Here is a 27,664-nt window from a genome sequence, read left to right as displayed (position 1 = left end):
ACTGCTTTGGAAGGGTTAGTATGTGTGGCCTTGTTAGGGAAGGTATGTTATTGGCAGTGGGCTTTGAGGTTTCAAAACTCATAACAGACAGGCCCTTTTAACGTTCTCTCTGCCTTGTGCTTGTGGATCAGACATGAGCTCTCAGTAGCTACTCCCATATTATACTTGCCTGCCTCCTCCCATGTTCTCACCTGGGATGGCCATGGACCCATTTTCTGAAATATAAGCCAATAATCAGTTTCTTCTATAAGTTGCCATGATCATGGTGATTTAGCACAGTAGTAGAAAAGTAATTAAGTCACCCCTCTAAGCAGAGATCTGTCTGTTTTCCTGTAGGATGCCTTTGCTTCCCTGATAAACAAACTTAAGCCATCAAATCCTGTCCTCAATAAGTAAAATTTGCATTGATTTACTTTTCATATTTAATTAAAGTCCAAAGAAAAAGACTAGAATGTAGGTTTTTAGTAGACTGGACGCTTTCAGGATTTCAGGAGAAATTTAAGTAGTAGAAATAAAACAGAAACAGCTCAGAGATCAATGTTAGATTGCAGTTTTCATTTGACTCCTGAAGAGAACTCAAGAATTGAAAAGAAGCGTAAAGGGCTTGGCTGGGTTTCTTTTTTCTGGCACTGCATGAGGGACCGTGTGTCTGGGCATTCTTTCCAGTCTTCTTTCTTTAACTTTCATCTAGTAACAGATCAGGAAAAGATCAGATGCTGAATCTGAGCAATGCGTAGTGTAATAACTGGGATGTGGTAAGGATTAACTAGTTTAGAAGTCTAATCCCTGAGATCAAGCTCAAAGTCGTGGGGCACCAAGATGGTGTCTCAGCCTCTTCAATAACTAATTACAGAAACACACTGGGTATCTTAGAGGAGAAGAGAAGCTTGTCAAAAAAAAATCAACATTTCCTCTTGGTGCATCTTTCTCACTGAGCGTCACGAGATTCTGTGTCCTCAATTTTACGATAAAGATGTAAAATTACAGATTAATTTTACAACTCTGACATGTAGCAGAATTTATCAGGGAATTTATAAACCAGATGTGTACCATCCCACCCAAACCCGTTGATATGGATTACCTAAGGAAAGGTGTTTAACAAATATTCCCTAAAGAAATCAATCATAATCAAATTTGAAACATTGACCACACTCATATGAGGAGTTCCTTGCTCTTTTACATGCTTTCTAGGTTTATTGACCACTCAAACTGTTAATAACGTAAAATTAGAAAATAAGATTTCATCTAGATTCACTGAAGTCTTATCTTTATATAGTAACACTCTAGTGCCTAAAATTTTCATGAGATTTCAAATGGTCTGCTCTTAACCATATTAAATATGCTACATTTTTAGCTTCCTGGGACCAGAGCATATTTTCTTAGTGACAATACTGCATATTCAGCAAAGTGTGAACATTTAAAAGAATGCACATGTATAAAAGAAGGCAGTTATAGTGGTCATCCCTTTCTTTACAAAGGTATTGCAAAAGTATTGCAGGCAATGAAATTGGACACCACATACCTCTATAGAGCAATTTATTAGACATCTTTCAAGTCATGAGAGAGTATTGTTGGGTAGGCTTGAAACTGAAGGTGAAGATCTTAATAATTGCTCTGTTACAAGTGACAAGCACTTGGCATATTTTAACTTAAAAAAAAACACCAGTGAAATATCTTCATCTTCTAAAAAGGAAAATAAATTTCTTTATACAGTTGGCACTAGTAAGATTTCTGACATAAATATACAAGCTATAAGGTAAAATATAAAGAATATTGTGTAATATGTTTTTATTAATTACCTTTAAATTAATCTTTACAAATTGAAAACAATGTACCTTTGTTTTGTAGTGTTTAAATTTTAATTAAACTGCAATTATATCACTTCTCCTCATCTCTGTTCTCCCTTCAACACCTTCAGGGCTCCCTCCCTACAACCTTCCTCATAGCTCCATATCATTCTCCTCATTTTGATAACCTACTTTTTATTATTACTGTTGCAAATGTATGCATAAATATATAAAGACAACTTGCCGAGCCCACTTAGTTTTCTGTTTCTTATATTTATTTAAAATGTATTATAAAAACCAAGGGTAACATTTTTAAGACAGAAAAAGGAAGTTGTATCTATAAACTCACAGATGTTTCAACAGGCAGAAAACCAACACAAGCTAAAAGTCAGAGAAACTCCAGTACGGAGAAGGACGATAGGCACGTAGTTCAATCCCTATGTGAGGAGCTATTGGGAGAGGGAGAGTCAGTATTCTTTAGCAAAACAGTCCCTGGTAGATTGACTCTCCAGTAAAAGGCTAGATATTTAGTAGTATATGGACAACATAAATTGGACTTGATTGCTAAAAAGAAAGAAAGAAAGAAAGAAAGAAAGAAAGAAAGAAAGAAAGAAAGAAAGAGAAAGAAGAAAGAATGATAGGAAGGAAGAAAGGTAGAAAGGAAGGAAGGAAGGAAGGAAGGAAGGAAGGAAGGAAGGAAGGAAGAGGACATAAAAATGGGTAGGACAGGGGAGGTAGATCTGGAAGGAATTGGGGGAAGGTCAAATATGATCAAAGTATATTGTATGAAATACTTAAAATACAATAAAAATAAGAAAAATACTGTTGTAGGATTTCCTGTCACCAGGAGCCTTTAAGTTACTCGCCCACTTTGGCATCTTATACTATATATGCCAATGTAAAGCACAAGTCTGGCCTCTTTTCCGCTGCGGGGCTTGGTTGCTGTTCCCTGTTCCAACAAAGGATTGTGATCAGTGAGTCTACCCCTAAATAAATAGCCTTTTATTATACTCAATTCTGAGCTAATGTGGGATTTCCTTTTTAGCGTCCTTCTTTAAAATACATTTTTCAAATTATTTATTGCTTTATTTAGTAGTCTATTGGTGAAGATTAAAGAAATTGAAACTATGACACAGACATTGTCCCAGAATCACATGTATAGAGGAGATGCTAAATAAACAATGGCTCTTAGGAGGCTGAGAAAGAAATAATTACATTGCTCTGCTATGTAAGGCTAGAGACAAGTTCTTGAAGTTGGAAAGGGGCATGGTTCTATTTTCTTGTTCTCAGGAGTAAATCTGATAATGTTCTCAAAGTGGTTGCTTTTAACCACTTCAAAATCCGTTTTCAGAAAGGAGAAGAGAGAAGAGAGAGGAGAAGAAAGAAGGTGATGACACATGATTGAGCAGGAGGAGGTGGCAGGGAAGGAGTGGGACAATGTTCTTTGGAGATGTCATGGCAATTGAAACAGTTAGAATTCTGCTTTTTATATTTAAGAATGTATATTATTAAGATTTCCCCACTTTCATTACTAAATTATCTCCAAAATAAAGAATTTAAAATTTATTGAGAAAGAACTGTTGGACATAAAAATCTAATTTTACCTATGTGAGCAAGGTTGGTTATAAAACTATATACTAACTGGTTTACACTATACTTGCCCTAATGATCAAATTTTAACTAGTATACATCACTCAGTATTCTCTAAGATCTAGTTTAAAAAATCTCTTTAATAAAAGCGTTTCTACTCCCGTAAGATTCATTCCATGCATCCTAAAAACAATAGGATAATTTTGCAGAGGGCAGACCTCTTGAAAACAAGAAGTGGGCCATGTCTTGAACAGACAGGCATTCATCTTTACACACAAAAGTAAGAGATAAGAAGGCATAGAAGACTGCCAGCAGACAGAGGGATGATCTCAAAAATAAAAAAAAACTCAAGAAATTGGTCATCAAAAGAACAAGCAATCCAATAAAAAAATGGGGTACAAATCTAAACAGAGAACTCTCAACAGAGGAATCTAAAATGGCTGAAAGACACTTAAGGAAATACTCAAAATCCTTAAGCCATCAGAGAAATGCAAATCAAAACAAGTCTGAGATTCCATCTTATACCTGTAAGAATGGCCAAGATATAAAACACTGATGATAACTTATGCTGGAGAGGTTGTGGGGTAAAACTCCATTTTAATGGGGTAATGCCTCCATTGCTGGTGTGAGTGCAAACTAATACAGCCTCTTTGGATGTCAGTATGGCTATTTCTCAGAAAAATAAGAAAAACCTATTTCAAGAACCAGCAATATCACTTTTGGGTATATACCCAAAGGATGCTCAATCATGCCACAAGGACATGTGCTCAACTATGTTCATAGCGGCATAGCCAGAACATGGAAAGATCCTAAATGTCCCTTGACCAAAGAATGGATAAGTAAAATGTGGTACATTTACACACAGTAGAAAACAATAATGACATCTTGAAATTTGCAGGCAAATGGATGGATTTAGAAAGCATCATATTGAGTGAGGTAACCCAGACCCAGAAAGAAAGCAGCATGCAATTCACAATCTAAAGAACCTAAGCAACAATGAGGACACTAATAGAGACATACATGGATCTAATGTGCATGGGAAGTAGAAAAAGACAAGATCTCCTAAATAAATTGGGAGCATGGAAACCATGGGAGAGGGTAGAAGGGGAGGATAGAGGAAGGGAGGGGAGTGGAGAAAAATATATTGCTCAATAAAAACAATTTAAAATAAAGAGGGCATGGAAGAAAAGTGTAATGGGGCATTCAAGTCAAGCACACTCAACTGCTAAACAGAAAAATGTGAATTTCAGGTTTCAGTAAATAGTTTTCTAAATAAATACATTTTAAAGTAATTTTCTATATGAATCATAAACAAGTGGCAGGGTGCTAAATAAAGCTGCAGCTACAGTTCTCATGCAACAGCTTAATTTATAATCTTCCTAATTGTGATCATGCCTCTATCATTATATTATCTTTATTGTAGTCTCACAATAAGTACCAGCAAATGCAAACTCTTGGAGGGTTGATGTTTATTTTGGTAATTAGCACAATATGTGTTACCCATTAAACTGAGGATGAGCAATGGGCAAATCTCAGAAGTTCTTGTCCTGGAAGTAAACTGAGAAATGCATTATGGATTTCTCTACCGCTCGTCCTATTTATTTTTATATAACCCGTTATTTAGTTTATTATAGAACTCTTGGCAGGAAGACGGACAGACAGACAGTCAGACAGAGAGACAGACAGACAGTATCGTGATGGCTCTGTGGAAAGACCGGGTCCATAGTGCAGAGTGAAGTTCTCTTCTTATATGTTTTAGGGGAAGGGGAATGTATACCATGTGATTGATAGGCACTTTCTATGTTTGTAGTCAATTGTCTTTAATGGCTGCCATGTGGGAGGGTAGGATTCTGTTTACAACATGGGCTATGAAGGTGAGATGAGCAAGAATCTGGAACTATATATTAATGGGCTAATTTTGCAAAATGGCATGGCCCTGGCTAATATTGAGTGAGCAGGTAAGTGCCATTTATCCCGGTGATGGTTGGAAAGTAATTGTGGGTTTCGAGGTCATGTTAATGAGTGTCTGCATAGAAGTACATGTCTTGGGGGCCTATGTTGTATCAGACACGTTGTGGGATTATAATGAACTAGCACAGATCCACCTCTGTCTCTTGGGGTTGTAACCTAATATAGGATTTAAAAATTATTCTTTTTTTTTTAAAGGTAAAATGTACTCTCAGCTTATAGGAAAAGTAGCTAAATGTTCCCTTCCTGCCTCTCCCTAGATCATGGCTGAAAGGCTGACTTCAACATGTCTCAGCTCTTTTAATGTAAATACAGTGACGTGAGTTATTCACATAATAAGACATTTCTCTCACTTAGGGAAGCAATGACTGCAGCGTCACAGAAACTCTGTCCCAGAATAAAGTGGCACACTTTCCTGCGACCTTCATTTTAACCAAGAATATTTTCAAACATTGAAATTTAAATCAAAAGCAGATATGATAAATTCACATTACTATTTAGTGCTGGGGGCAATTCAACACCATGCATTTATGAGACTAGAGCTCCAAGGATGACCTGTGCAACCTGGCACAAGAAGGAAGACTGGCAAGGCATCATATAAATGCTTAATTCATAAAGGCCATTCAGTTGATCTCCGCAAAAAATAAATATTCTGTCCATGAAATAATGATTTCTAATCAGGGAAATAATAAGGTCATCAGCTTACTATTACATGAAATAATAATAATTATCTATAATTTCAAATTGTTGATATTTTAGTCTCCTCTCAATGTAATCATAAATTTTAATTGATTTTGACTGTAAAGAAGAAAGCAAAAATATTGGCAGGTAGTTAAAAAGTGAAAGAAAAAACAAATGTCCCATGACTTTTCTTAACATTTTGAAGTTGTCATAATGACATAAATAGTATTTCTACTCTGGGGACTCTTCGTAGATAAAAATAAATTGTGTTAACTTACAGGAACCCACCCACAGTGGAGCATTATTTCAAAGACATTAAGATTCAAGATGTCAAAAGGATGTTCAACCAATACAAACAAGTCATTTTTATACTCATTTATCATTACAGGACAGAAATCGCAATAGAGGTATAAATTAATCCTGATATATTAAAATATCAAAATTAACATGAAATTATATTCTATAAAACTCACTTACTACCTAGAAACTCATACTATTCAATCTACCACCACTGAGATGGTCACTAAGTCTTTTCCAGGGCAACATTTCAATGACTGGCTGCGGCTGGGTTATTCTTGACCTTCAGTCTGACTGTTGCCAGTGTCTTCAGACCTCTAAATAAACTATTAAGGACATAATTGAACTCTTTAGGTCAGTGGCTTGGTAGGGCTTCTTCACTCATGTGCACACCTTGCCATTGCCATGGTACTAAGACTAACCACAAAGTAAGCACATTTGCCAACATTTCCATCAGGACATACATCTCCAAATATAATTATTTTACCAAGTGGAGTGAAGACATTTCCAAGTATTTATCTGAAATGCAGCTCTACTAGAATCATATTTTACCTGTGGATTAGCAATGCTTTGAATACAATGTAATATAATTAAATAATCAGTGGTTAATTTTGATGACACAACTTTGCCCAACTTGTATTCATCTGGCACTAACTTATGACTGAAAATGCCCAGTGTTCACCTAGGCCCTCAGCTTCTGTTACCAGTGGTGGTGACACCAGTGAGCCACACTCTATGGCTTCATGTAGGAGCCATGTGGCTATGTATTTGCACCCAGCATTGTGGCGAACAAGACTGTTGAGAAATGGGAAAGAGAAAGGGTCTCTGTACTACAGGCTGCTAGATGAGTTCAACATCAATGCGAAATTAATAACATCGAAGACTTTCATGATGAATGTGCATGCGTGGCATCCGTCAGAACCACTCTTTTAGCCTCATCCAAACACAGCAGCTGTTAGTCACCCGCCACTCAGGTTCCTTCGTGAAGTCCGGATTTGTTATCCTATGAGTAGTATGATGTTTCTAAAGGCACACCTCGTATCTCCAGTCTTCGCTGTTCAGGGCTGTACTCAGCACACTGCTTCCCTACATCCTTATCGTTCTCCATACTCTTGCTGTCCTCTCCATTCGCTCCTGGTCATCTACCCCTAGCCCATGTTTGGATGCTCTGCCCTATTTTTTCTTGATACTTCCCAGTACAATTGTGCACTTCACATGACAGCGCCAGGATATATGCATAACTACACTTCAATAAGGGGTCTAAATAAACAACTTAACAAGTGAGTGAGCCCCTGACATAATGACAGGCATGCAGTGTGCTTTTCTTCAGTTGTTTGGAACAAGAAAATGAGAATGCAGTCTCCTCCTGCATGTTCTGCTGCAATCAAGTGAGGAAAGTTAAAGGTAGAAACATGGATGTATGGATAACCTGGTTTTGATTGGCAACCCACTCAGCTACATAAATATTCACAGGTATATTCACTGATGAGCATTTTCATACATTTTCCAAAGCAAATAAAGGAATAGTAAAACACCAGGAAAAGCAAGAAACTAGCTGCCAAAACATCTAAGTAATGAAAAAAATAGTTCAGTGATAATCACATCATTACTGGAAACTGAGGACCAAATTTTCCATAAAATACAGAAAAATACAGAATGCAAAAAGCAGAACCATACAAACTAACCAAATAGAACAAGATACCTACCATCTCCATCTCCAAAATAAATAAACCAAAACCAAAGAAAACAAAATGCTCTATTCTCCAAAATAATAATCTCTATTCTCCAAAATAATAAAAATAAATAAATAAATATATAAACTTATCTCTGATAAACACACTGGCAAGTAATTTTGATAAATTTTAAAGAAAGTGTGTTGCTGCACAATTGATATCCACCATCAAATTGTCAGCTCTGAAAACATATATACAGGCAACACTATACAGATTAAACAAGTTATATTTAAGAATATGTACACATAGACATGTAATAACAATTAATGAAAAGCGGGAGCCAGTAATTTGAAACAGAGGAAGTAGGAATATAGGGGAGGGTTTAGAGGGAGGAAGGGAAAGGGAGAGATGATGTGGTTGTGTTATAATTTTAAAAATATAACAAAAAAGAAAGTCTGCTGGGTATGCTATATTGGTATGTTTCCGTATTCTATTTAATAAGCCCATTTGTAAAGTTGAGAGTACTTTAGTGATGCATTGGGTAACAATATCCAAAACCAACATTATTACTGAGAGTGTTGTGATTAGGACATTTCTTTATTTGATATAAAGAGCAAGTGTACACTGCTTGCTTGAACTATATCCTCTGAAATAATGTACAAGAAACACATAGATTTCTAAAGTACATATAGATTGAATATAGTCACTCACTACTTTAGTGTTACTTGATCCAAATGTGAAAAGTACATGTAGTTGAAATGCTACAGCCATTCCATGAGGAATTATTTGGCACATAAGCATTTTCTTAATTGCTATGGGAGGCACTTTGAGACTAAAGCATTTCAAAAGGTGATGGCATTATTGGGTTTTCTCAAGTGATTGCTAAGAACCTATGTATTGTTGATTTCTATATTCTTTTCAAAGGTGAGAATTTTGACCCATTTCACATTCTCTGTGTCCTTAAGGGAAAATTCACAGTGCAATTGTCAGAAAACCCAAATCACTAATCTGCCCTCTGATCCCAAGGAACACAAGTGTGTTCGAAATGCTATGTGTGAATGTAACTTGGAAGAGAAATGACATGGGCTGAGGGCAAGCGTAATCTAAAGCCTCCAGAAAGTGTGTGTAAGGGCAGCTAACCCTGGAGACCCATGCTTAGGATGTTCTTGGAAGACCCGCCAGGTGCTGCACTCCAAACCTAACAAGTTAACTGCAATGCATCTGCCAGCCACTGTGTCTAAATGACTTCTGCCTACTCACTAGGGACTGTAATACCAAACAAGCCAAACCTAAGCAGTAGAGTGGATGGACAAAGAGGAAGAGGAATCCCTTCCCATAACAATGCAGCCCTAAACATGTGCCTAAACATGGAAGATCTCTGATTTTTCTGTTATTTTAATTGACATCTGTTGGGAGCTGTGGATCCCCCAGATCCTGAATTTCTGGTAAACAACTTGTAATGCTTGCAGCTGCTCCGAGCAGGAGGACTTCCTGATGGCAGGGGAGTGGTTTCTGGTGGGTTTGCCTGGGACGTGGCTATCAGTTAAGGATCTCTATATAAGCTGCTCTGGTATACAATAAAGGGGGCATTCTTGTTTAAGGATGACTTGTCTCTGTGTGTCCTTGAGTGTTTCAGTCTACAGCCCCTTCCTGGTTCACGAACTATATGGTAGTGCATGGAGCACAGACGTGTGTGGTGCACTACAGACATCTTCTACCCCTGAATCCTTAATGAGTTTCAAAACCAGTGTCAGGGCCACTGAGCTGCATAGGAACATTCTGTTTTACAAGGAATCAATCATTAAATTAGGCTGACTGGTTCATGTGGAGAATTTCCTCCTTTAGTGAAAAAACTATGGTAGAATGCTATTCCCTACAGGTTACAAGTGAGCATCCCCCTCTCTTACTTTGTGTGGTAGGACCCTGGCCATTCTTATCACCACCAGTTTGATATTGCTACAGTTTATGCAAATGAAAGAATTACTCTATCTAACCATGGCCATGATGGCTGATGACTTAAATGCTGCATTTATAGAAAGTCACTCACTGTCATAGTTTCACTTAGGAGTAATGGGCTATCTGCGCTACAAGATGCAATTTGACATGAGTCAGGCTTCCTTTTGTAATGCACATAGCTAACTTCAATATTAGAATAAAAAAGCATGCACATAGCAGAACCTGATGCTTCTTTCCATAAATGTGATAGATAACTCTGCAAATTAATCTTTTCATCATCAATAATAAAAAAAAATAATAATTAATAATAATAATAGAATCATAAAATTTAAAATGCAATGAAGCAGTCGCTAACATTTACAGTTATTTCTCTCCATAACAAAATACTTCAGCTCGGAAGTCATTGTTATACATTGCCTGATTTGTGTATGTCTTCTTTTCCTCCTACTGTGGCCATTCTCTTATTCCCTAAAATCCCATCGTTGACTTGAACATATAGCCAAAACTGAGGATATGACTAGTATGGGAACATACGGAGCTTGCTGAACTTCTAATAAACTTAGAGACTATTTGAGGAGATAATAACTGTTTTCTTTTTATTTATGAATACTTCGAAACCTTCCTCTTTTCTTGTCTGTTCAGCTGCACTTGCAGACAGATGTTACCGCTGACCTTTCGGGAAGCATCCCCCTACAGGAATGAAACACGCAGGATACGCTGCCCTCTACACAACCTCCTGGTGATGGGCACAGCCAAATGGTTTCGCATGACAGCAGCCATCACACAATAGTAATCACGAGAGCAGTTAAATATATGGGGGAGTCTGACATGATAATTTTATAATTCACAAGAAAATGACTCCTTCATCATTGCGAGCTACTTTCACTGTAAACCAAGTAATTCAGAATGACTGGATGATGAGTCGGGTAGGAAATAGAGCAATGCTGATGGATGAGTTTGAAATCAGGCTTTTAATGTTATGTAGCACCCACCAAACCACTAACATTATACAAAGGCTCATTCTTTTTTTTCTGCAGTTAGAAATGTTAGGACTCCCAAATGTTGTAGAGTACTTCCCACTTTCTCCTCTAACAGGTTCAGTGTGTTCAGATTGATATTGAGGTCTTTAATCCATTTGGACTTCCTATGTATAGCCCCAGCAGCACAGACATTAAGGGCAACATTGAATAAATGGGACCTCCTGAAGCTGAGCAGCTTCTGTAAAGCAAAGGGCACTGTCACTAAGACAAAAAGGCAGCCTACTGACTGGGAAAAGATCTTCACCAACCCTACAACAGACAAAGGTCTGATCTCCAAAATATATAAGGAACTCAAGAGACTAGACTTTAAAATGCTAATGAACCCAATTAAAAAATGGGGCACTGAACTGAACAGAGAATTCTCAACAGAAGAAGTTCGAATGGCCAAAAGACACTTAAGGGCATGCTCAACCTCCTTAGCAATCAGGGAAATGCAAATCAAAACAACGTTAAGATACCATCTTACACCTGTCAGAATGGCTAAAATCAAAAACACCAATGATAGCCTTTGCTGGAGAGGATGTGGAGTAAGGGGTACACTCATCCATTGCTGGTGGGAATGCAAACTTGTGCAACCACTTTGGAAAGCAGTGTGGAGGTTTCTCAGGAAATTTGGGATCCACCTACCCCAGGACCCAGCAATCCTACTCTTGGGAATTTACCCAAGAGATGCCCAATCATATTACAAAAGCATCTGTTCAACTATGTTTATAGCAGCATTATTTGTAATAGCCAGAACCTGGAAACAACCTAGATGCCCTTCAGTGGAAGAATGGATGAAGAAAGTGTGGAATATATACATATTAGAGTACTACTCGGCGGTAAAAAACAATGACATCTTGAATTTTGCATGCAAATGGAGGGAAATAGAAAACACCATCCTGAGTGAGGTAACCCAGGCCCAAAAAGATGAACATGGGATGTACTCACTCATAATTGGGTTCTAGCCATAAATAAAGGACATCGAGCCTATAATTCGTAAAAATCCTAGAGAAGCTATATAAGAAGGTGAACCCAAAGAAAAACATATAGATATCCTCCTGGATACTGGAAGTAGACAAGATTGCCGGACAAAAAATGGGAACATAGGGGTGGGGTGGGATGGGGGGAGAGGGGATGGGGCGAGAAAAGTGTGTAAAAAAGGAAAAAGATTTATTAAAATTATATAAAAAAAGAAATGTTAGGACTCTACAACCTTATAGAATAAAATAAGATATTTTTTTTCCGAGTTATCCAAATGTTAGAATTACTATGTTGCATCAAAGGCCAGTGGTTTGACATTGACATGGACTAACTTACAAACATATTATAATATCATATCTATATTACAATATCGTATCTATTTCAATACATTGTAAGATGGCACGATCCTTGTAGATTAGCCCCAAGAAGTTTTTGTCTTTGTTTTTTGAGCAGAGTGTCACTATGTAGCCCTGACTAGCCTGAAACTTGCTACGTAGCTAAGGCTGACCTTGAGCTCACAAAGACTCATCTACCTATGCCTCAGGAATGATGCAATTAGAAGGGCATATTACCACCCCTGAATCGCCAAAATTTTAGTTTCTTCTGTTGTTACAATTTGTCTCTAAGAATCTCTTGTAAAGAACTTTAGTTTTTGTTTATTTAAAATTGTCTTTTGTTCATTCCAATTTTGTTAGTAACTAGTCTTTGATCAAGAATTATCCCACAGTTTTGTGTAAATATATGAGAGAGAGAGAGAGAGAGAGAGAGAGAGAGAGAGAGAGAGAGAGAGCTAACTTTCTCTGGCTGACAATAGTTTTGCAGAGCAATGTGGCAAATGCACTTGCTGAGTTACCATAATACGTACTTAACCATACAAGAACAATCCTTTCAAATGCACATGTAGGAAATACAAACTCTGATTCATCTCCAACAGAGCTTTATATATATTTTCAACAGCTTATTATCTGAGTCATCTACCTTATTTAAATGTGGAATGCACATAAGTACCACAGATGCTTCATTTGAAATAATTTTATGATTATAGAAATTTGATGGTGGGAGGGAATGAGAGAGTGGGGGGGAGAAGAAGAGGAATAAAAAAACATCAAATCATAACTACCACTGTTTTCTATTAGTGGTCTATCTTTAACTCACTGAAAAGGCTATGACCCAGACTGGGCTCAGATGAGAGCCTCAATATTTATAAAGGTATTTCTGAAATATTTGCAAACATTTTCCTATTTGCTGGATCCTGGAAAATCAGGATACATAAGAGTTTATTACTACCTCTGAAAATAGTCAGGAAAGAAGAAATTGGCACAGTGTTTCATATCAGGACTGGTAATACCTGGGTTAATGGGAAGTCTTTTGGGTGTCCTAGAATATGAACGCTATGTCTTGAGCTGTGTCCTGAGATTCTCACAGGGAAGGGGATTGTGCACATGACAGGCCCTGGCAGAGATGCATTTGATCTCAATAGTTTTATAAATTTAGTGCAAAAAGAAAAAATGCAAAACATTGACTGTAGGTTGATATTTATACCGTGTGTTGATGCTCAAACAGCTTTGGCAGCAGTCTGAGGACTTGGCAGTTTTTGTAAAATATGTCAAGAAAGAAGCACAACATCCTCATGCTGCCTTAAACAGCAGAGCTAACCTCTCTTCATACACCAGTGCAGCCTTGACAATATCTGCCAGCACCTTATAGAGAGCCAGGGCTCAGTTAGCACTAATGGAGACAGGCACCCATACTGTGGCATGTCCTGCAAGCCCTGTAGAGTCACATGCTAGCACAACTTCCTTTAGTAAAAGTAACTATTTTATTTCAGCTCAGTTTTAGGTACAAAGGAATTGGTTAAAAATAAGGAAAGACATACATAGACATTCTGGCATGTTCATTAGCTTCATTCTTCTGCTTAAAAAGTCAAACATGCATCTTCAAGAAATATAGGTTTGTTCTGAATAGAAATAGTTAAGTTTAAGAAAAGCAAAGATCTACTTATAAAAAAGTCTCTTCCTATTATAGCACTTTAATACATTTTCTCCTTTGTATATAATTATAATTTAGTTCCAACTTATTCAAGCTGGCCACAATTACTCACTCCATATGTTTTCATTGTAGATGGATGGAATTAATTTTTAAATAACCAAAATGCATTTTCATAATTACCTAATATGTTAAAAATAGTGTTTGTTCTTAATATTTTTTAAAGGGAGGTCAGCGACAGTGCAGATAGTCTAACTACTTACAAAGACCGTGGATGAAAGGAGAACTTAATAGTGATTTCTCAGGTAAGTCAAAGGGGCAGCCATCAAAAATAAATCCATAATGAACTGTAGGTTATTGTTATAATGTTATGTTGCTTTAATGCTGGTTAATGTTCTCAAAGCAAGTCTCAGTAGAATTGCAGGGGAAAACCCATTTTTCTCAATGAGCCTCTTGACACAATTCCTTTCCTTAAAGTGTAATTCCAGAAGAAAACTCTCTTAAGACAGGAAGTACACTGGCAATAACCCAGGAAAACCACTTAGATGCATAGTGGAGAAAATGCTCAGAACACTCTCCCCCAGGATGGCCCCAAACATCATCTCCATATGACTGAGAGAGGAGGGTGTTTTATGACTATTTTAAAAGTTCAAACATGTGAAGAGTGAGAGTTCCGGAACAAAACTGCATATATTTTTGATTTTGAGAAATATTATTGTTTTGTATACTGCAGGATGGTTTGATATTATTCCTAGTGACTGCAGACAGTATGAACAAAGTCAATGTTCAGGCTACTTCCCTGCTGGCAGCTTTAGCTCTCTTTCCACTCTACGTGGATTCCCTGCTACCCATGTTAAACCACTGTGTCTCACCAGTTTTAAGTATTAATCTTTACGAGATTCCATATAGCACTCACAGTTGCTCCCTTCTTTGGAGGAACACATTGCATTTCAGTCAGATAATTCCACGTGTGACTGTCAGTTCTCCCTATTTACAGAAGCATCTCAGCACATATACGATTCATGCTTGTGCTAACTTAAATAAGTCACTGCTCATACAGAAATAAAAACTATATTCATCACTAGAGTCTTTTGTGACATAACCAAATGAAGCATTTCTAGAAGTGATATATTTGAAAGCAGAAATTTGGGCAGAAAATTAAAGATGAATCATTTATGGACTTTGATTAAAAAAACACTTTATGTGAAGTCTCTGATCACATCAAACCAAATGTTAAATAAAAAGGAATTCCTATTATAGAAAGTATTGGTAAATACAGAACTCACTCACCATTCCGGCTTTCTTCATCAATGGCCACAATGGTTGCTGGTGGGCCTCCCCGAGCTAGTTTGCAATCTGGAGAAAAGATAATCAAACACCATAATTGACAAGTGCGCAAGAACTTACTCAAGGTATAGAGTGATATTTAAAAACTATAATCAACTTAATATCAAACATTCCAAGTGTTTTACTAGTAAAAAAAAACATTTTTGAGGGCCCACACAAGTTCTATGACATCAAGCCAAACACTGCTTAAATCTTTACTGTGAAACCAACAAAGAAGACTTGGGAATAGTCCTTCTGAACAGAGATAATGGAATGGTAACTTAACGCAGAGAAATAACATAGAGCAATGATTCACTGGATAAACCACGAGAAAGCTTCACAACAGAAACATAATTGGAAATTAATTGTGATAAAGGGTATAATTAAAGACAGTACATAGAATTTTAATAATGCTCTAAAAACAATAAAGGGAAAATGGACAAGCAAGGGGTGCCATGAGGTGCTGGGGGTTATTTTAAGTGACCTTACCCTCATATTGCCAGTCTGGAGTCAAAGTACAGAATCAGCAGTGGGAGCAGATCAGAAAACAGAAGAAAGAAAGAAAGAAAGGATACATGTATATATTTAGTGAGAAGTTTACAGATACGTAAAATTCATTCTATGATAATAGATGAATTACCTAATGATTTGTGGAAAAGAAATACATCATATTTTATAATACTAATGTAATATTGACATGAAAATTAGATAATTTATACATCAAATCATTAGCATAAATTATTAGCACTGACAATAACATAAAATACATGTATACAGGCTTTTAAAAGATATTTAAATTTCTTATAGAGTTTTTATCTTTACATTGAAATATTTGGAGTAATGTCTATCAATCAGAAGTGGTCGTGAATTCATATTTTAAGCATTCATCTCACCTCATTGAATATTACTCAATAACAGCTGTAAAAATGACATAGCATCCTCAAGTTAAATATGAAGGCTAAATTCACAAGCTGCCACGTGTACATTTCAGAGGCAAAAGACACTCTCTGGAGAAAGCCATAGGCTAATGCGGATTTATGACACACGGATATGCATGCTGGAAAGAAATGTGATACATGTGGCTAACATGTATGTGCTATCTGGAAGCGATGTCAAGATTTTCTCATAAAAAATGTTTCTTGCCTTTTATTCATGTCGGCCCAGGTTATACAGTCTTTAGAAGCCCAGTTCTGTGAGGTAAGTGTGCATTTTCTCTTTTGAAGTGAAAAGGCTGTGAGCTCTGCAGGTTTTTCTCATCTTTGCCAGTCTCTTCAGATTTCCTGCCATGCTAACTCTCTACTGCTTTCCCATCTTCCTGCACCTCCCCACAGCTTGGCTCTGCCTATCCCCTCTGTTCTTACAGAGCAATTATTACCGGCCTCCCATACACCCTGTTCCTGGGTATATCTTTTCATTTCATGACATTTACCTGCATGCAGTTCATAATAGAGTTAAAAGAAGGTCTATTTTTTTTTTTTGCCAAAACATATTACGTGCTTTGTTTGAAGTAAAGAGAAACTCTGAATAACCATCTAAGATTTTCCTTCTCTGTCCCAACTAAGGCTTGAATCAATGGGTCCCTAAGCTTTCCTGTTTTAGTAGTTCAGTGTTTTGTATTTGGGTTGTGAGCCTTAGGCATTTCTCCAGCCTCCGAGTCTTTGAACAACAGTGACAGGAAGTGGTGTACATATGGCACTGTGGTACACAGGGACAATGATGGGAGAATCATCCCCAGAAAGATTTAGTATAGGTCTCCTAGAACCCTAATATTTTCCACAAGACAGAGGTGATCTGAAATGATGGACCTGGCTTTGATGCCCCACCCCTGTCTTCCTTTGTCCTGGGATGGTCTCTTCCCTGTCTCAGGCTCTTGCCATTGATGTGTCCTTTAGTGAAGACTGAAAGTCTGCCAGATGGGCAGTTGAATCCTCATGTGCGCGCCTCCCAAATCAGGCGTCAAAGAAAGTTCTTCATAAGTTCCTATCCTCAGTATTTTTGTATGGAAACACTGCTGTGTATCTCACGGGAACAAAGGTGTTTAGTAGAAAGAGCTGCGACCAGAGGAACAATAACATCTAAACACAGGCAGAGTTCAATGCTGTGTTTGTGGAGTCAATTATTTCTCTTAAACCACAAAGGACAGAAATAAATGAACTGCTACAGTAATAGCTAATTTGTGTGGAGAGACAGACGGACAACGAGAAGACAGGAGTGGCTGAGGAGCAGAGGCGTGGGAATCCCATGGGTCCTCGACGAGGGGGGCTTTAGATTGTGCTTGTCTTTTCAGCTACATGGGGGAGAGCATGTAATCTTTAGGACTGTTACCTTCACCCATGTATAGAAAAAGGGCCTAAAACCGTGACAAATGCAGAGAATGGATAAAGCTGTCACATTCTAGAGTAAAAACTGAAAGAGGAAAAAGGTATTTAATTAATAAGATATTCAGCAGGCAGGATGAAAAAATAGGGGAGAAATTAATATATGTAACTACTAAACTTTAACCAGTTTGCTTCTTGTTTATAACTAGAAAGATCGCTCAACTGGAAAGGGCACTTGATGCCAAGCCTAAAAATCTGTGATCTATACCTGTGATGTGGTGGAAAATGAGCCAAATCCCTCAAGTTGTCCTCTGACATTCCCATACATGTAATGACATGCATAGGCCCACACATAAGCACAAACAAGTAAGTAAATAAAAGTAACAAATTTTAAAGAAAGGATAGATCTTAACATAGCTAAATAAAAACCAAAGGGGAGAAAAACAAAAAATTAGGAGGAGGAAGAAGAAGAGGAGGAGGAGGAGGAGGAGGAGGAGGAGGAGGAAGAGGAGGAGGAGGAGGAGGAGGAGGGTCTCAGTTCCTCCTTCGCCTTCACTTAATCTCCTCTCTCTCCTGCCTTCCGCCTCCTCATCCTCTCGCCCCTCCTCTCCTCCTCCCCGCCTTCCTCGCTCCCTATCTCTAGCCGTCATAGAGAGAGAGAGAGAGAGAGAGAGAGAGAGAGAGAGAGGTTGTTCACATTCAGGCCTAGTTGGTCCACAGTCCCTGGTTCAATAATCACATCCTAGATACACTGAAATATATCTATTTAATGCTTTAATCTTCTGGAAGCTCATTTTCCCTTTGTCTTTCCCCATAGTAGTAGAAAAAGCCACAAAGTAAGAATTTAACTCAACTTCTTCTAAGTTAGACCTTTTATCGGGCTCCCATTTTCCACTAATAATTTACCATGTCCAACTCATACTTCAGGATTGACTCAAGTCCATTTTTACTTTATTACTTTTAAACTCAGAACACCAATGTGTTTGTCAGACACATAATCTATTAATAACACTATTCAAAGCAGCTCAAGTGTTTGTTTTGAAATGATGCATTCATGAAATTATAATTAGCTCTGAAATGCACGAAAACATTTTTAATAACAAGTTTATTTAAAAATTGTCTTGAGAAGAAAGTAATTTTGGATAGAATAGATGAGGACTTATTGAGTGTAAAATACCCTAATTGAAATCAAAGGGAACACTAGGAGGCAATTTGAACTTGGCTGTTCTCTTTGGCCTGTGAAGAATGCACCTGTCATGAGCAGGGTGAGTTAGCTGCTGGTGAGGAGTCCTGGGAAATGGGCTTCTCCTGTCTCTTTACTTTACTCTTCACCATATTGGTTAAACCACATATTTATCTTCCATTGTGAAAAATTTCAACCTCTTAGGGCCTTACATAGTTCCAACATCTCATTTGCTACTAAATGTGAGGTGTGAATGCCAACACCTGGATCAAGGTGGCTTATTCTACAGACGTGTCTTCATGCTAAATGTATGCCCTGCATCTGTCAATGACCTTATACAGCTGGTTGGTTGGTTTGAGAATCAGAAGGAAGTCCTAGATTGACATGTCATAAAGGGCGTGAGATTTGAATCCCAAGACTGGGTGCTTGGACTGCACCCCAAGGACCATTCATGCTTAGTTACTAACTGAAATCCTTATTCTGAAGAGGAGGCAGCCTGGGAAGAACATTCAATTCTAGCGATTTCAATTCTAGCGATTTCAATTCATATAAAACACTTATTTCAGTCAAATTCAGAGTTATTCGCTTTTGTCGTGTATGGACATAACAACGGTCATCTGATTGTCGGGGACTGGCGCATGGCTTTTCCTACCAGTTTTATGGGAGTCCCATTGCCCAGATAATGTCTGCACCTATAATTCTGAAGCAGAGTTCTAAAATAAAAAATCAGTTGTTACTTCATCTTAGGCCAAGGCTGGTCTCTTTCAGTCACAATGGCAAAGTGAATGTCAATAATTCATGCCAACTCCTAAGAGAAGTCATCTATGCTCCCTCCCACTTCCTGGGTTTCCCTCCAGGGATGCACTAGGAAGTCTGAATGTATTTCATGAAAGGCATCTTCTCATATGTTGATAGGAAGCTCTCAGCTTAGGGGAAGGTCCTTAGTTTAGATCCCAGACCATGAACTTGAAGGGGGCAGAAACAAATTGGCAGATTCTTAAACGGATCTCCTGCCATTCTTTCAGTGTATCTTTCAGAATTATTCCACTAAAGTTTATTGTTCAAAAAATGTGCATTACATTATTGTATGTGATCACTTGTCAGTGTTCAGGTGTATTTTAGCTAAAACTAGTGAATGCCCTAACTTAGATGGTTTTTGAAGTCTATACATTTGGTATTATTTGGCACTTAAGCTCTTAACATCTCTTAGAATGGAGGATGAAGAAAGAAAGCCGTACATTGTTGCTTGAGAGTCTGTACATTTTAGACCAGATTTGTATTTGCACTGTCAGTATGGCAAATGCGTGGAAAATGTTAATATACTATTGGATTTTTTTTTATTTCCTGTTTTAATTTCAGCTTATGCCCTGGATGTAAAACCTCAATTTATGTTCATGACAGTGGGGATTTTTTTTTTTTTTTGGTGTACATTCTTTCTAATAAACTGTTGGACGATTTCTTGGCTCTCCTAAGTGTCTGGTTTGCTCTAATTTTGTGTATTTTACACTTACTGGAATGGAGGTCTTATTTTTTTAAGGGAAAATCCTACAGATCACTGTCCCAAATAACAGTCCTCTAGTTGCAAACAGGGAACAGAGAGTCTTGCGCCAGAACGGGAGCCGGAAGAGAGAGAGAGAGAGAGAGAGAGAGAGAGAGAGAGAGAGAGAGAGAGAGAGAGAGAGAGAGAGAGAGAGAGAGAGAGAGAGCACGGTTCCCACAGTTCCCACTCCTTTTTTAAAATATAAGAGACCACGCTCCAGTAGGTTGGTATCTTAAAATGTGCTCCCACAGCAATATGTTATGATTTTCATCTCCAGACCTATCAGGGGATACCTAACGCTTTTCTATAATAGGTTCTCCCAAGTTTGCTTCCTACAGGAAAACACGTCCCAACATTTTATATTAACTTTTTATTTTTAACATGGTGGTCTTTGGCAAATGAAAATATTCTCTTAAAAATGTCTAAAGACATATAATATTCATTTCCTGTTTCCCAAGACACAGGAACCCTCATGGAAAGGAGGAAGAAAGATTATAAGAGCCAGAAGTGGCCAAGAACACTAATTAAATAGTGATTTTCATACACAATGGGGAAGTTACTCTTGTGAACTTACAGCAATTGTGACAGTTTACACAAAAAAATGTGCCCTTTCCAGCCAGAAAAAAATCTCAGCATAGATGGGGTAGGGGATGGGCATGAAATTCCACCCCTAGCTGAGTAGCTATTTCATCGATGATGGGAGAAAAAGAGTGAATATTCTTGATGATGTGACCCTGATAAGTCAACCACATGCCAGAAGAGACCCACTCCCAAGACTATTCGGCCAACGCAAACTGGACTCCGCAGGAAAAGAAAAGTAAATAAAAGAAGAAGATATGTCAAAGTTGGGTGGTGAGGGAGAGAAGGGTGGAAAGGGTGGTCATAGGAAGTGTTGAGTGAGGTGGGATGAATATGCTCAAAATACATTATATGAAATTCTCAAAGAAATAATAAAATTGTTGAAAATGACTAACCATTTATTTCAGGCTAAAACTAAGTATTTTGGTGGTCTAGAACTCAACGCATTATAATATTTTAGAAGAAAATAGTTAAAATATGTTAAATGGCCCACCAGATGCTGCAAGCATAAATCCTTCCCTTTCTCTTTCATCCAGAGCTTACCTCAAGACATGCTGATGTTGCATGATTTTCTTGCTCTTTTCTTTCTTTCTTTCTTTCTTTCTTTCTTTCTTTCTTTCTTTCTTTCTTTCTTTCTTCCTCTTTCTCTCTCTCTCCCCCCCCTCTCTTCGTTCTCTTCTTTCTTCTTTTCTGGCTTTCTCTTCTTTCTTTCTTCTTTATTCTTTCTTTCTTTCTTTCTCCCCCCTTTTACTCTTTGTGACCATATGTTCATATGCCTCATCTACTGATGTCAACTTATGCTTCACTTTGCCAGGAAAACCTTTTCTGGCCCTGACTCGGTAGAGTCCCTGATGTGCCCCTCTATAATTGCCTGTATCTCATAAGCAATTGTCGAATATATCTTTTTTTTTTTCTTTTTTTTTTCATGGTTTATTTTTTTATATTTAAAAATTTCCATCTCCTTCCCTCCTCCTCCCCCCCCTTCCCTCCTCCTCCCCCTTCCCTCCCCTCCTTCTCCCCCTTCCCTCCATGAAAAAAATAAAAAGAAATAATCTGATGCCAGGCACAGAAAATCTGGTAAAATCCTAGACCTTCTGTATAATCCTATGGTGTGTCTTACAGATAAGACCACATTATAAATTAACGTTCCCTTTTTCCTCTTAACTTTTAAATTTTTTCTAAAGTACAACAAACTGGGAAAAGATAGAAATTCACTCGTTGTCTAAAGACAGGACTGTTGTTATCTCTATAACCAGAGGGTCTCCATTTCTCTAACTGGGGAGAACATGCTTCCTTGCTACCAATTATTCATAGCCTGCACTGGAGATCCATACACTAACTATCCAGTTGTCTGGATGAAACAAATATTATGGAGTAAGTTACTCTGTCAGCAGTGAGGAAGTCTTTTGCATCATGATTCTGCTGAATCGTGCCTTAAGCAAATAATACATAAAGACTTCTGATACCCGGGCCTTGTGAAACCTGGATGACAGCACACCCCAAAACTCTAGATAGACTGAGATTCGCAATATAGCTTATATAAGTCACTTCCTTATCAGTATTATATAATCATCTGAACATATTAGAGCCACCAAAGTTTTTAACTTATTATAATTACTTGATACAATTGTTAAATTGAGAATTTTCATCTCTTTGCAAACAAATACAAATTCACTCATCTAATCTTTAAGTTCAGTCATTTCTAGTTGAAATTGATCCTTAGTGAAGTGTATTATGCTTAGACATTTGAAATCTAATGTTTAATAATATAATATGAAATAGATGGGGCATCGCTATTAAAGCTTCTTCAATGTTGACTTTATTCTAATATGTACACTGAAGATTTATTATGTTAAGCTTATTTTGCACACTAATCAAACTGTCTTCGTTCTTTTGAATTTTTTAAAGAGAATTTTTTTTTTAAATTTGAATTTTTAAAGAGACCATTACAGAAGACCACAGCCAATCAAAATGCAGAGTCGTGGAGCCCAGTCCAAATGGATACAACTACAAAACAATCCTCACACCTAAGGCTCAGGGGACATAGTGGAAGATGGGGCGGTAAGATTGTAAGAGTCAGAGGATCAGTGAGTTTGCTGTGAGATTTTGTCTTCTACTAAATTAGAAACTACACCCATAAAGTCTCACCAACATGATCACCTAAATACAACATGGACAAGGAAGACATTCCACAGTGGATGGGGAGAAGCTCACAAGGCCTCAACCCTACATAGAGGACTACAACTATGGACTCATGTGAGTGGAGACACAGATTTCCAGGGAAGAACACACCAGTTGACTACCCAGCACCAAATGCTTGGCCCTGAAAACATACATAAATCCAACATGATATGTACTAAGCAGGTTATATTTAGTTGTATATTATATGTATATTTGTATGTGTGTATACATATAATCATGTGACAACATTAATGAGAAAAAGCAGCCATCAATTTGAAGTAAATCATGGAGGGATATACGGGAGGGTTTGGGGGGAGGAAATGGAAGGGAGAAATGTAATTATGTTAGAATATAAAAAAATTAACAAAACAAGCAATAAAATTGAGTCTTAAAATATTTATTTATTTATGTTTATGTGTATGTATGTGTGTGTACCAAATGCATGTCTAGTGTCTACAAGGCCAGAAGATGGTGTGTGATCCTCTGGAAATGGACTTAAAGGCAGCTGTGAGTTGTGTAGATTAGTTTTTGTGTAGGTGACAGAAACTGAACCCAAATCTTCTCCAAAAGCAAAAGGTATCTATCTGAATTGATGAGGTGTCCTCCTCGTCTCTGTTTTCATTGTTCAAGAATTTCACATCTGCATAAATTACTTTGGTGAAGTTTACAGCCCATTCCCTTCACTCAAAATTATTCACCGTCTCCTCAACATTAATGCTCTCAATTGAATGTCTCCTTTAAAAAAATCCACTGAGCCTTCTTTGAGCAAAAAAAGGAACGCAAGCAAGCAAACATATAATGAAAACCCAAAACAGGTGTTTAAGTATCCAGGAGACACAGAGTGGGGGGTTGGGGTGGGTAACAACTCACATTATGAAAAGCAGGTAAACAGTTTATGTCCAAGATGCTACTAAAACTAATTTTCTTATCTAATTTTTCTTAATGAGGCTATGTAAAGATTCTCAACCATGATTCTACTGCTCAAAGCTGCTACACCAACTCCAGTGCCTAAGATCACAGTCTTCAAGCAGGAAGTTCCTCAACCTTTGCTTAGATCTACTTTGCTTTTTTAAATAGAATTATTTGCCATAAGTCAATTATGCATATGGCTAAACTTTTACTAAAAAAGCAAACTGTTGACTCACAGAGGAAAGAAATGATAATCCTTTAATTACTGATAATACTCAACAGGTATTCATTTTAATTCAAGGTCTGTTTTACAGGTGTGAAATATTTCAAGAAATTAATCTGCCAGATTTACTTGTTAGTGTGCTGCCATGTTTTCTTTTCTTACTTAAATGGAAAAAAATTGGATTTATTTTTATTTCTGGAAACTTGGAGTATATGGTAATATTTAAAATTGTACTTAAATATCTTTGACTTATACATAAGCAGGAAAATTTCTTGAGGGAGAAGAAAATGTTTTTATATGGCTAGAAGATAAACTTTGATTTTATAGAGGTAGCAGAAGTTAAGCATTTTACATTATGTTATTTAATAGTTTACTTTTATTAATCAAAGTCATTTTTACATGCATATACTCCATACTGGCCACTCTTACCTCCCATGTCCTTGCCATCCCTGTCCATACTAGCTCCCACAAATCTCTGTCACATTCAGATTTTGTTTTTGTGATCCACTGATTTTATCAGGGCTAGTGTCATAGTTAGGGTTTCTATTCCTGTGATAAATACCATGACCAAAAAGCAGCTTGGGAAGGAAAGAAAACATTTTGCTTACACTTACTAATGTTCATAATCCAAAAAAGTCAGGACAGGAGCACAAACAGGAGAGGAACCTGGTGCCAGCAGTTGATGCAGAGAGCATTGATGGGTGTTTCTTAATGAGTTGCTCAGCTTGGTTTATTATATCACAGGACTACCATCCCACAATAGACTGGGCCCACCCACATCAATCACTAATTCAGAAAATGCCATTCAGGGTTGCCTACAGTTCAATCTTAGGAAGGCATCTTTGTGTGTGTGTGTGTTGAGGTTCCCCCTTTTCAGATGAGTCAAATTTACAAAAATTTCTTCAGCACAACTAGCTGTGTGATAATGGATTTAGAACAACCCTTTGTAGTCTAGAGGGCTCAGCAAATCTGTAAAACTGGTAAAACATCAATGCACACAAGACTGTTCACTGTTCCCTTATTCATTTCATCTTGTTATCTCAGGTTTTTCCTGGGCACTGTAACTGGTTATAGTCTTCTTAGGGTCAGCAGGCCAGAAATCCATTTCTGACAACTCTGAACATGGAATTGTGAGCCCCAAATAAATTATCTTCTCTTCGTATGACACCAGAGGAGCAAAGTGCTAGCAATGTTTTTATATGTCACCAGCTTAAACCTGACATTGTGCCATTTAATGAATAATTTCTTCTTGCATCATAACCACCTCAAAGAACAAAATAAAAGTCAATTCCAATCAGAGGTCTGATGAGATCCATTCTGAGCAGAAAGAAAATTCTTGTTGGCAAGTTATACATGCATATGTATAGCAAAAACTAAAATAGCCCTTTAATAGAGCAATGACATTTTCAAGTATCCCTTCCTAATATTCAACATATGAAGAAGAAAGATCTTCTCCTGCAAATGCTTCTACTCACAAGCTCCTCTTTTAACAAGAACCTTACAAATGACTGAGATTTTGAAGACCTGCTGATACTTATGGGAATTTGGGGTAAAATTCTGTGCTTTCTTTTATTACATTTGCGTAGCTCACATTTTGCATACCGAGTAAGCCCAATGAAAACTTCATTAAAATTGTGCTGCTCTTGGTCTATAAGCTGCATGGTCTTTCTCCATTTCAGTCTTCAATAGCACTGTAAATCAAATGTGGTTTCCCCCATACACAGAGACCTACACAGACTGAGAATGGAACTTCTTAGAATATCTAAAGCAGAAGAAACATCAGTGCAGGTCTCTTCATAGTGTCTCCCTTCCCTGTGATGCTGGCCTCGGTAAAGGCCAAAATTGGACCTCCTCAGGATGTCTAAAGTACTCACAGTACGGATGGAGACCTCTTTAGATTGCCTTACATTTTTGTGCTGCTAGACTTGGTATCTTTTTGATTTCTTTTCCCTATGAAGCTTGGTAATGTTTCTTGGTAATGTTATTTGGGTGTCCTTTGGAAAATAGTCATTGCCATAATCACAAGACTGTATCAGGACAGGAGTACAATAAATATCTGTCCTGTCTTGATGCTTAGAAAAAGGTAAACATAAATTAGGAAGCAGGCAAGAGTAAAGAACGTGTGGATGAAGGAGGGACAAGAAAGCACATTTCCAATCTGAGTCCCATGATGGAGATGATGGAGAGTAACAGTTATCGGAGTAAACAGAACTCCAAGGCATGTGGTCTGGAGTAATGTCTGTGTCTGCTAGGACAGCTTTGCTGCCTTATGGCAAGTTAAACTAATTAATGACTAGAGTACTGACCATAATTTATCACACACACACACACATATATATACATGTATATGTGTGTGTGTGTGTAATTTATGCATACTATTTAAATAAGAGAAAAGTAAAAGATTTATTCTAGAAGTCTTTATATTTACATAGTTTATAAAAAATACCATAAAATAAAAATTCTGTTCTTTTAAATTTTTCAAGGATTTTGGTAAAGAAAGTACTAGATGATTTTGTTAGAGATAGTTTTAATGAGAAAGAATAAAAGTAAAACAAAAGGAAGAAAAAAAGTTGTAAATCCATATAGAAAATATTTAAGACAATGTTTTTTATCCCCCAAACTTTACTTCAGAGATTATATCAGTGAAGAAATATTTAAGTATTTGTTATTGTTAAAGTATACTAGTAAATAACTACATAATTATGTAATTTTGTTAAATTATCATTATTTGAATGTCATCTGCATGTATGAGCGGTAGAGTGATAACTATGTTTTCTTGTTTCTACGTTTGTTGTAATTGTTGGCTTTATTTTCATATCATGAAGACCTGAGTCCATAAAACTGCTACACCCACACAGGCTCATTTTCTACCAGGGGTGATGTAATCTGCAAAGAAAAGTGCACTCCCCTGGTATGGGAAGAGGAAGGTAGTAAATAATCTAAGGTGAGGTTGATTGGGGAATGTGGGAAACGTGCAGTTCATTGATGTCAGTTTCAAAGGACAAGGGGATCTGGGCACCTATATCCTGGATATGTTGTACCAATCACGCTTCTAGGAGAAACTTCAAAATTGTGAGCAGATAGTATTCTGTCTGTCTCTTTTGATCTTCCCTCTGTAATAATCATGTTTAGTTTCTGATTTTTCTAAGTCATTTGTCACATCTTATGTGTTACATGTCACGTATATCAAGACACACAGGATTTAACTAATAAATCAGTCATTGTATTTGTGTTGTTTGAAAACATTTGAGAGTGGCCGGAGAGAGGGTTCCACAGTGCAGAATGTTTCCTGCTCTTGCTAATTACCAGGGTAAAGTATCCTGGAGATTTAACTCAGTGGTAGAGTGCTCTCTTAGCAAGCACAAGGCTCCAGGTTCAGTTCTCAGCTCCGAAAAAAATATTATCATTACTCCTAGTTATGCACTAATGTTTAGAGTTCCAAAGTTATATGCACATTACATTTA

The 27,664-nt window shown here is 37.3% G+C and overlaps 1 protein-coding gene across 12 annotated transcripts in view; it reads right to left on the bottom strand.

Annotated features, from left to right (window-relative positions):
• Pcdh15 (protocadherin related 15) overlaps positions 1–27,664 on the bottom strand; it is a 535,963-nt gene that overhangs the window by 447,084 nt on the left and 61,215 nt on the right. For 7 of the 12 annotated variants that reach the window (XM_038341597.1, XM_038341598.1, XM_038341587.1 and 4 more), the window contains exon 2: positions 15,232–15,297. The exons of 2 other annotated variants lie outside the window; for them this stretch is intronic. In XM_038341597.1, the coding sequence (XP_038197525.1) occupies positions 15,232–15,297 (66 nt within the window). Of the gene's footprint in view, positions 1–15,231; positions 15,298–15,756; positions 15,772–27,664 lie in introns of all 12 variants that reach the window. 3 more of the 12 variants (XM_038341596.1, XM_038341595.1, XM_038341586.1) reach the window with 1 other exon arrangement.

Source organism: Arvicola amphibius, chromosome 9 (assembly GCF_903992535.2).
Source record: "Arvicola amphibius chromosome 9, mArvAmp1.2, whole genome shotgun sequence".
Classification (NCBI taxonomy): Eukaryota; Metazoa; Chordata; class Mammalia; order Rodentia; family Cricetidae; genus Arvicola; species Arvicola amphibius.
The sequence above is the reverse complement of the archived record's forward strand: the minus strand, read 5'-3'. Positions and strand labels throughout refer to the sequence as shown.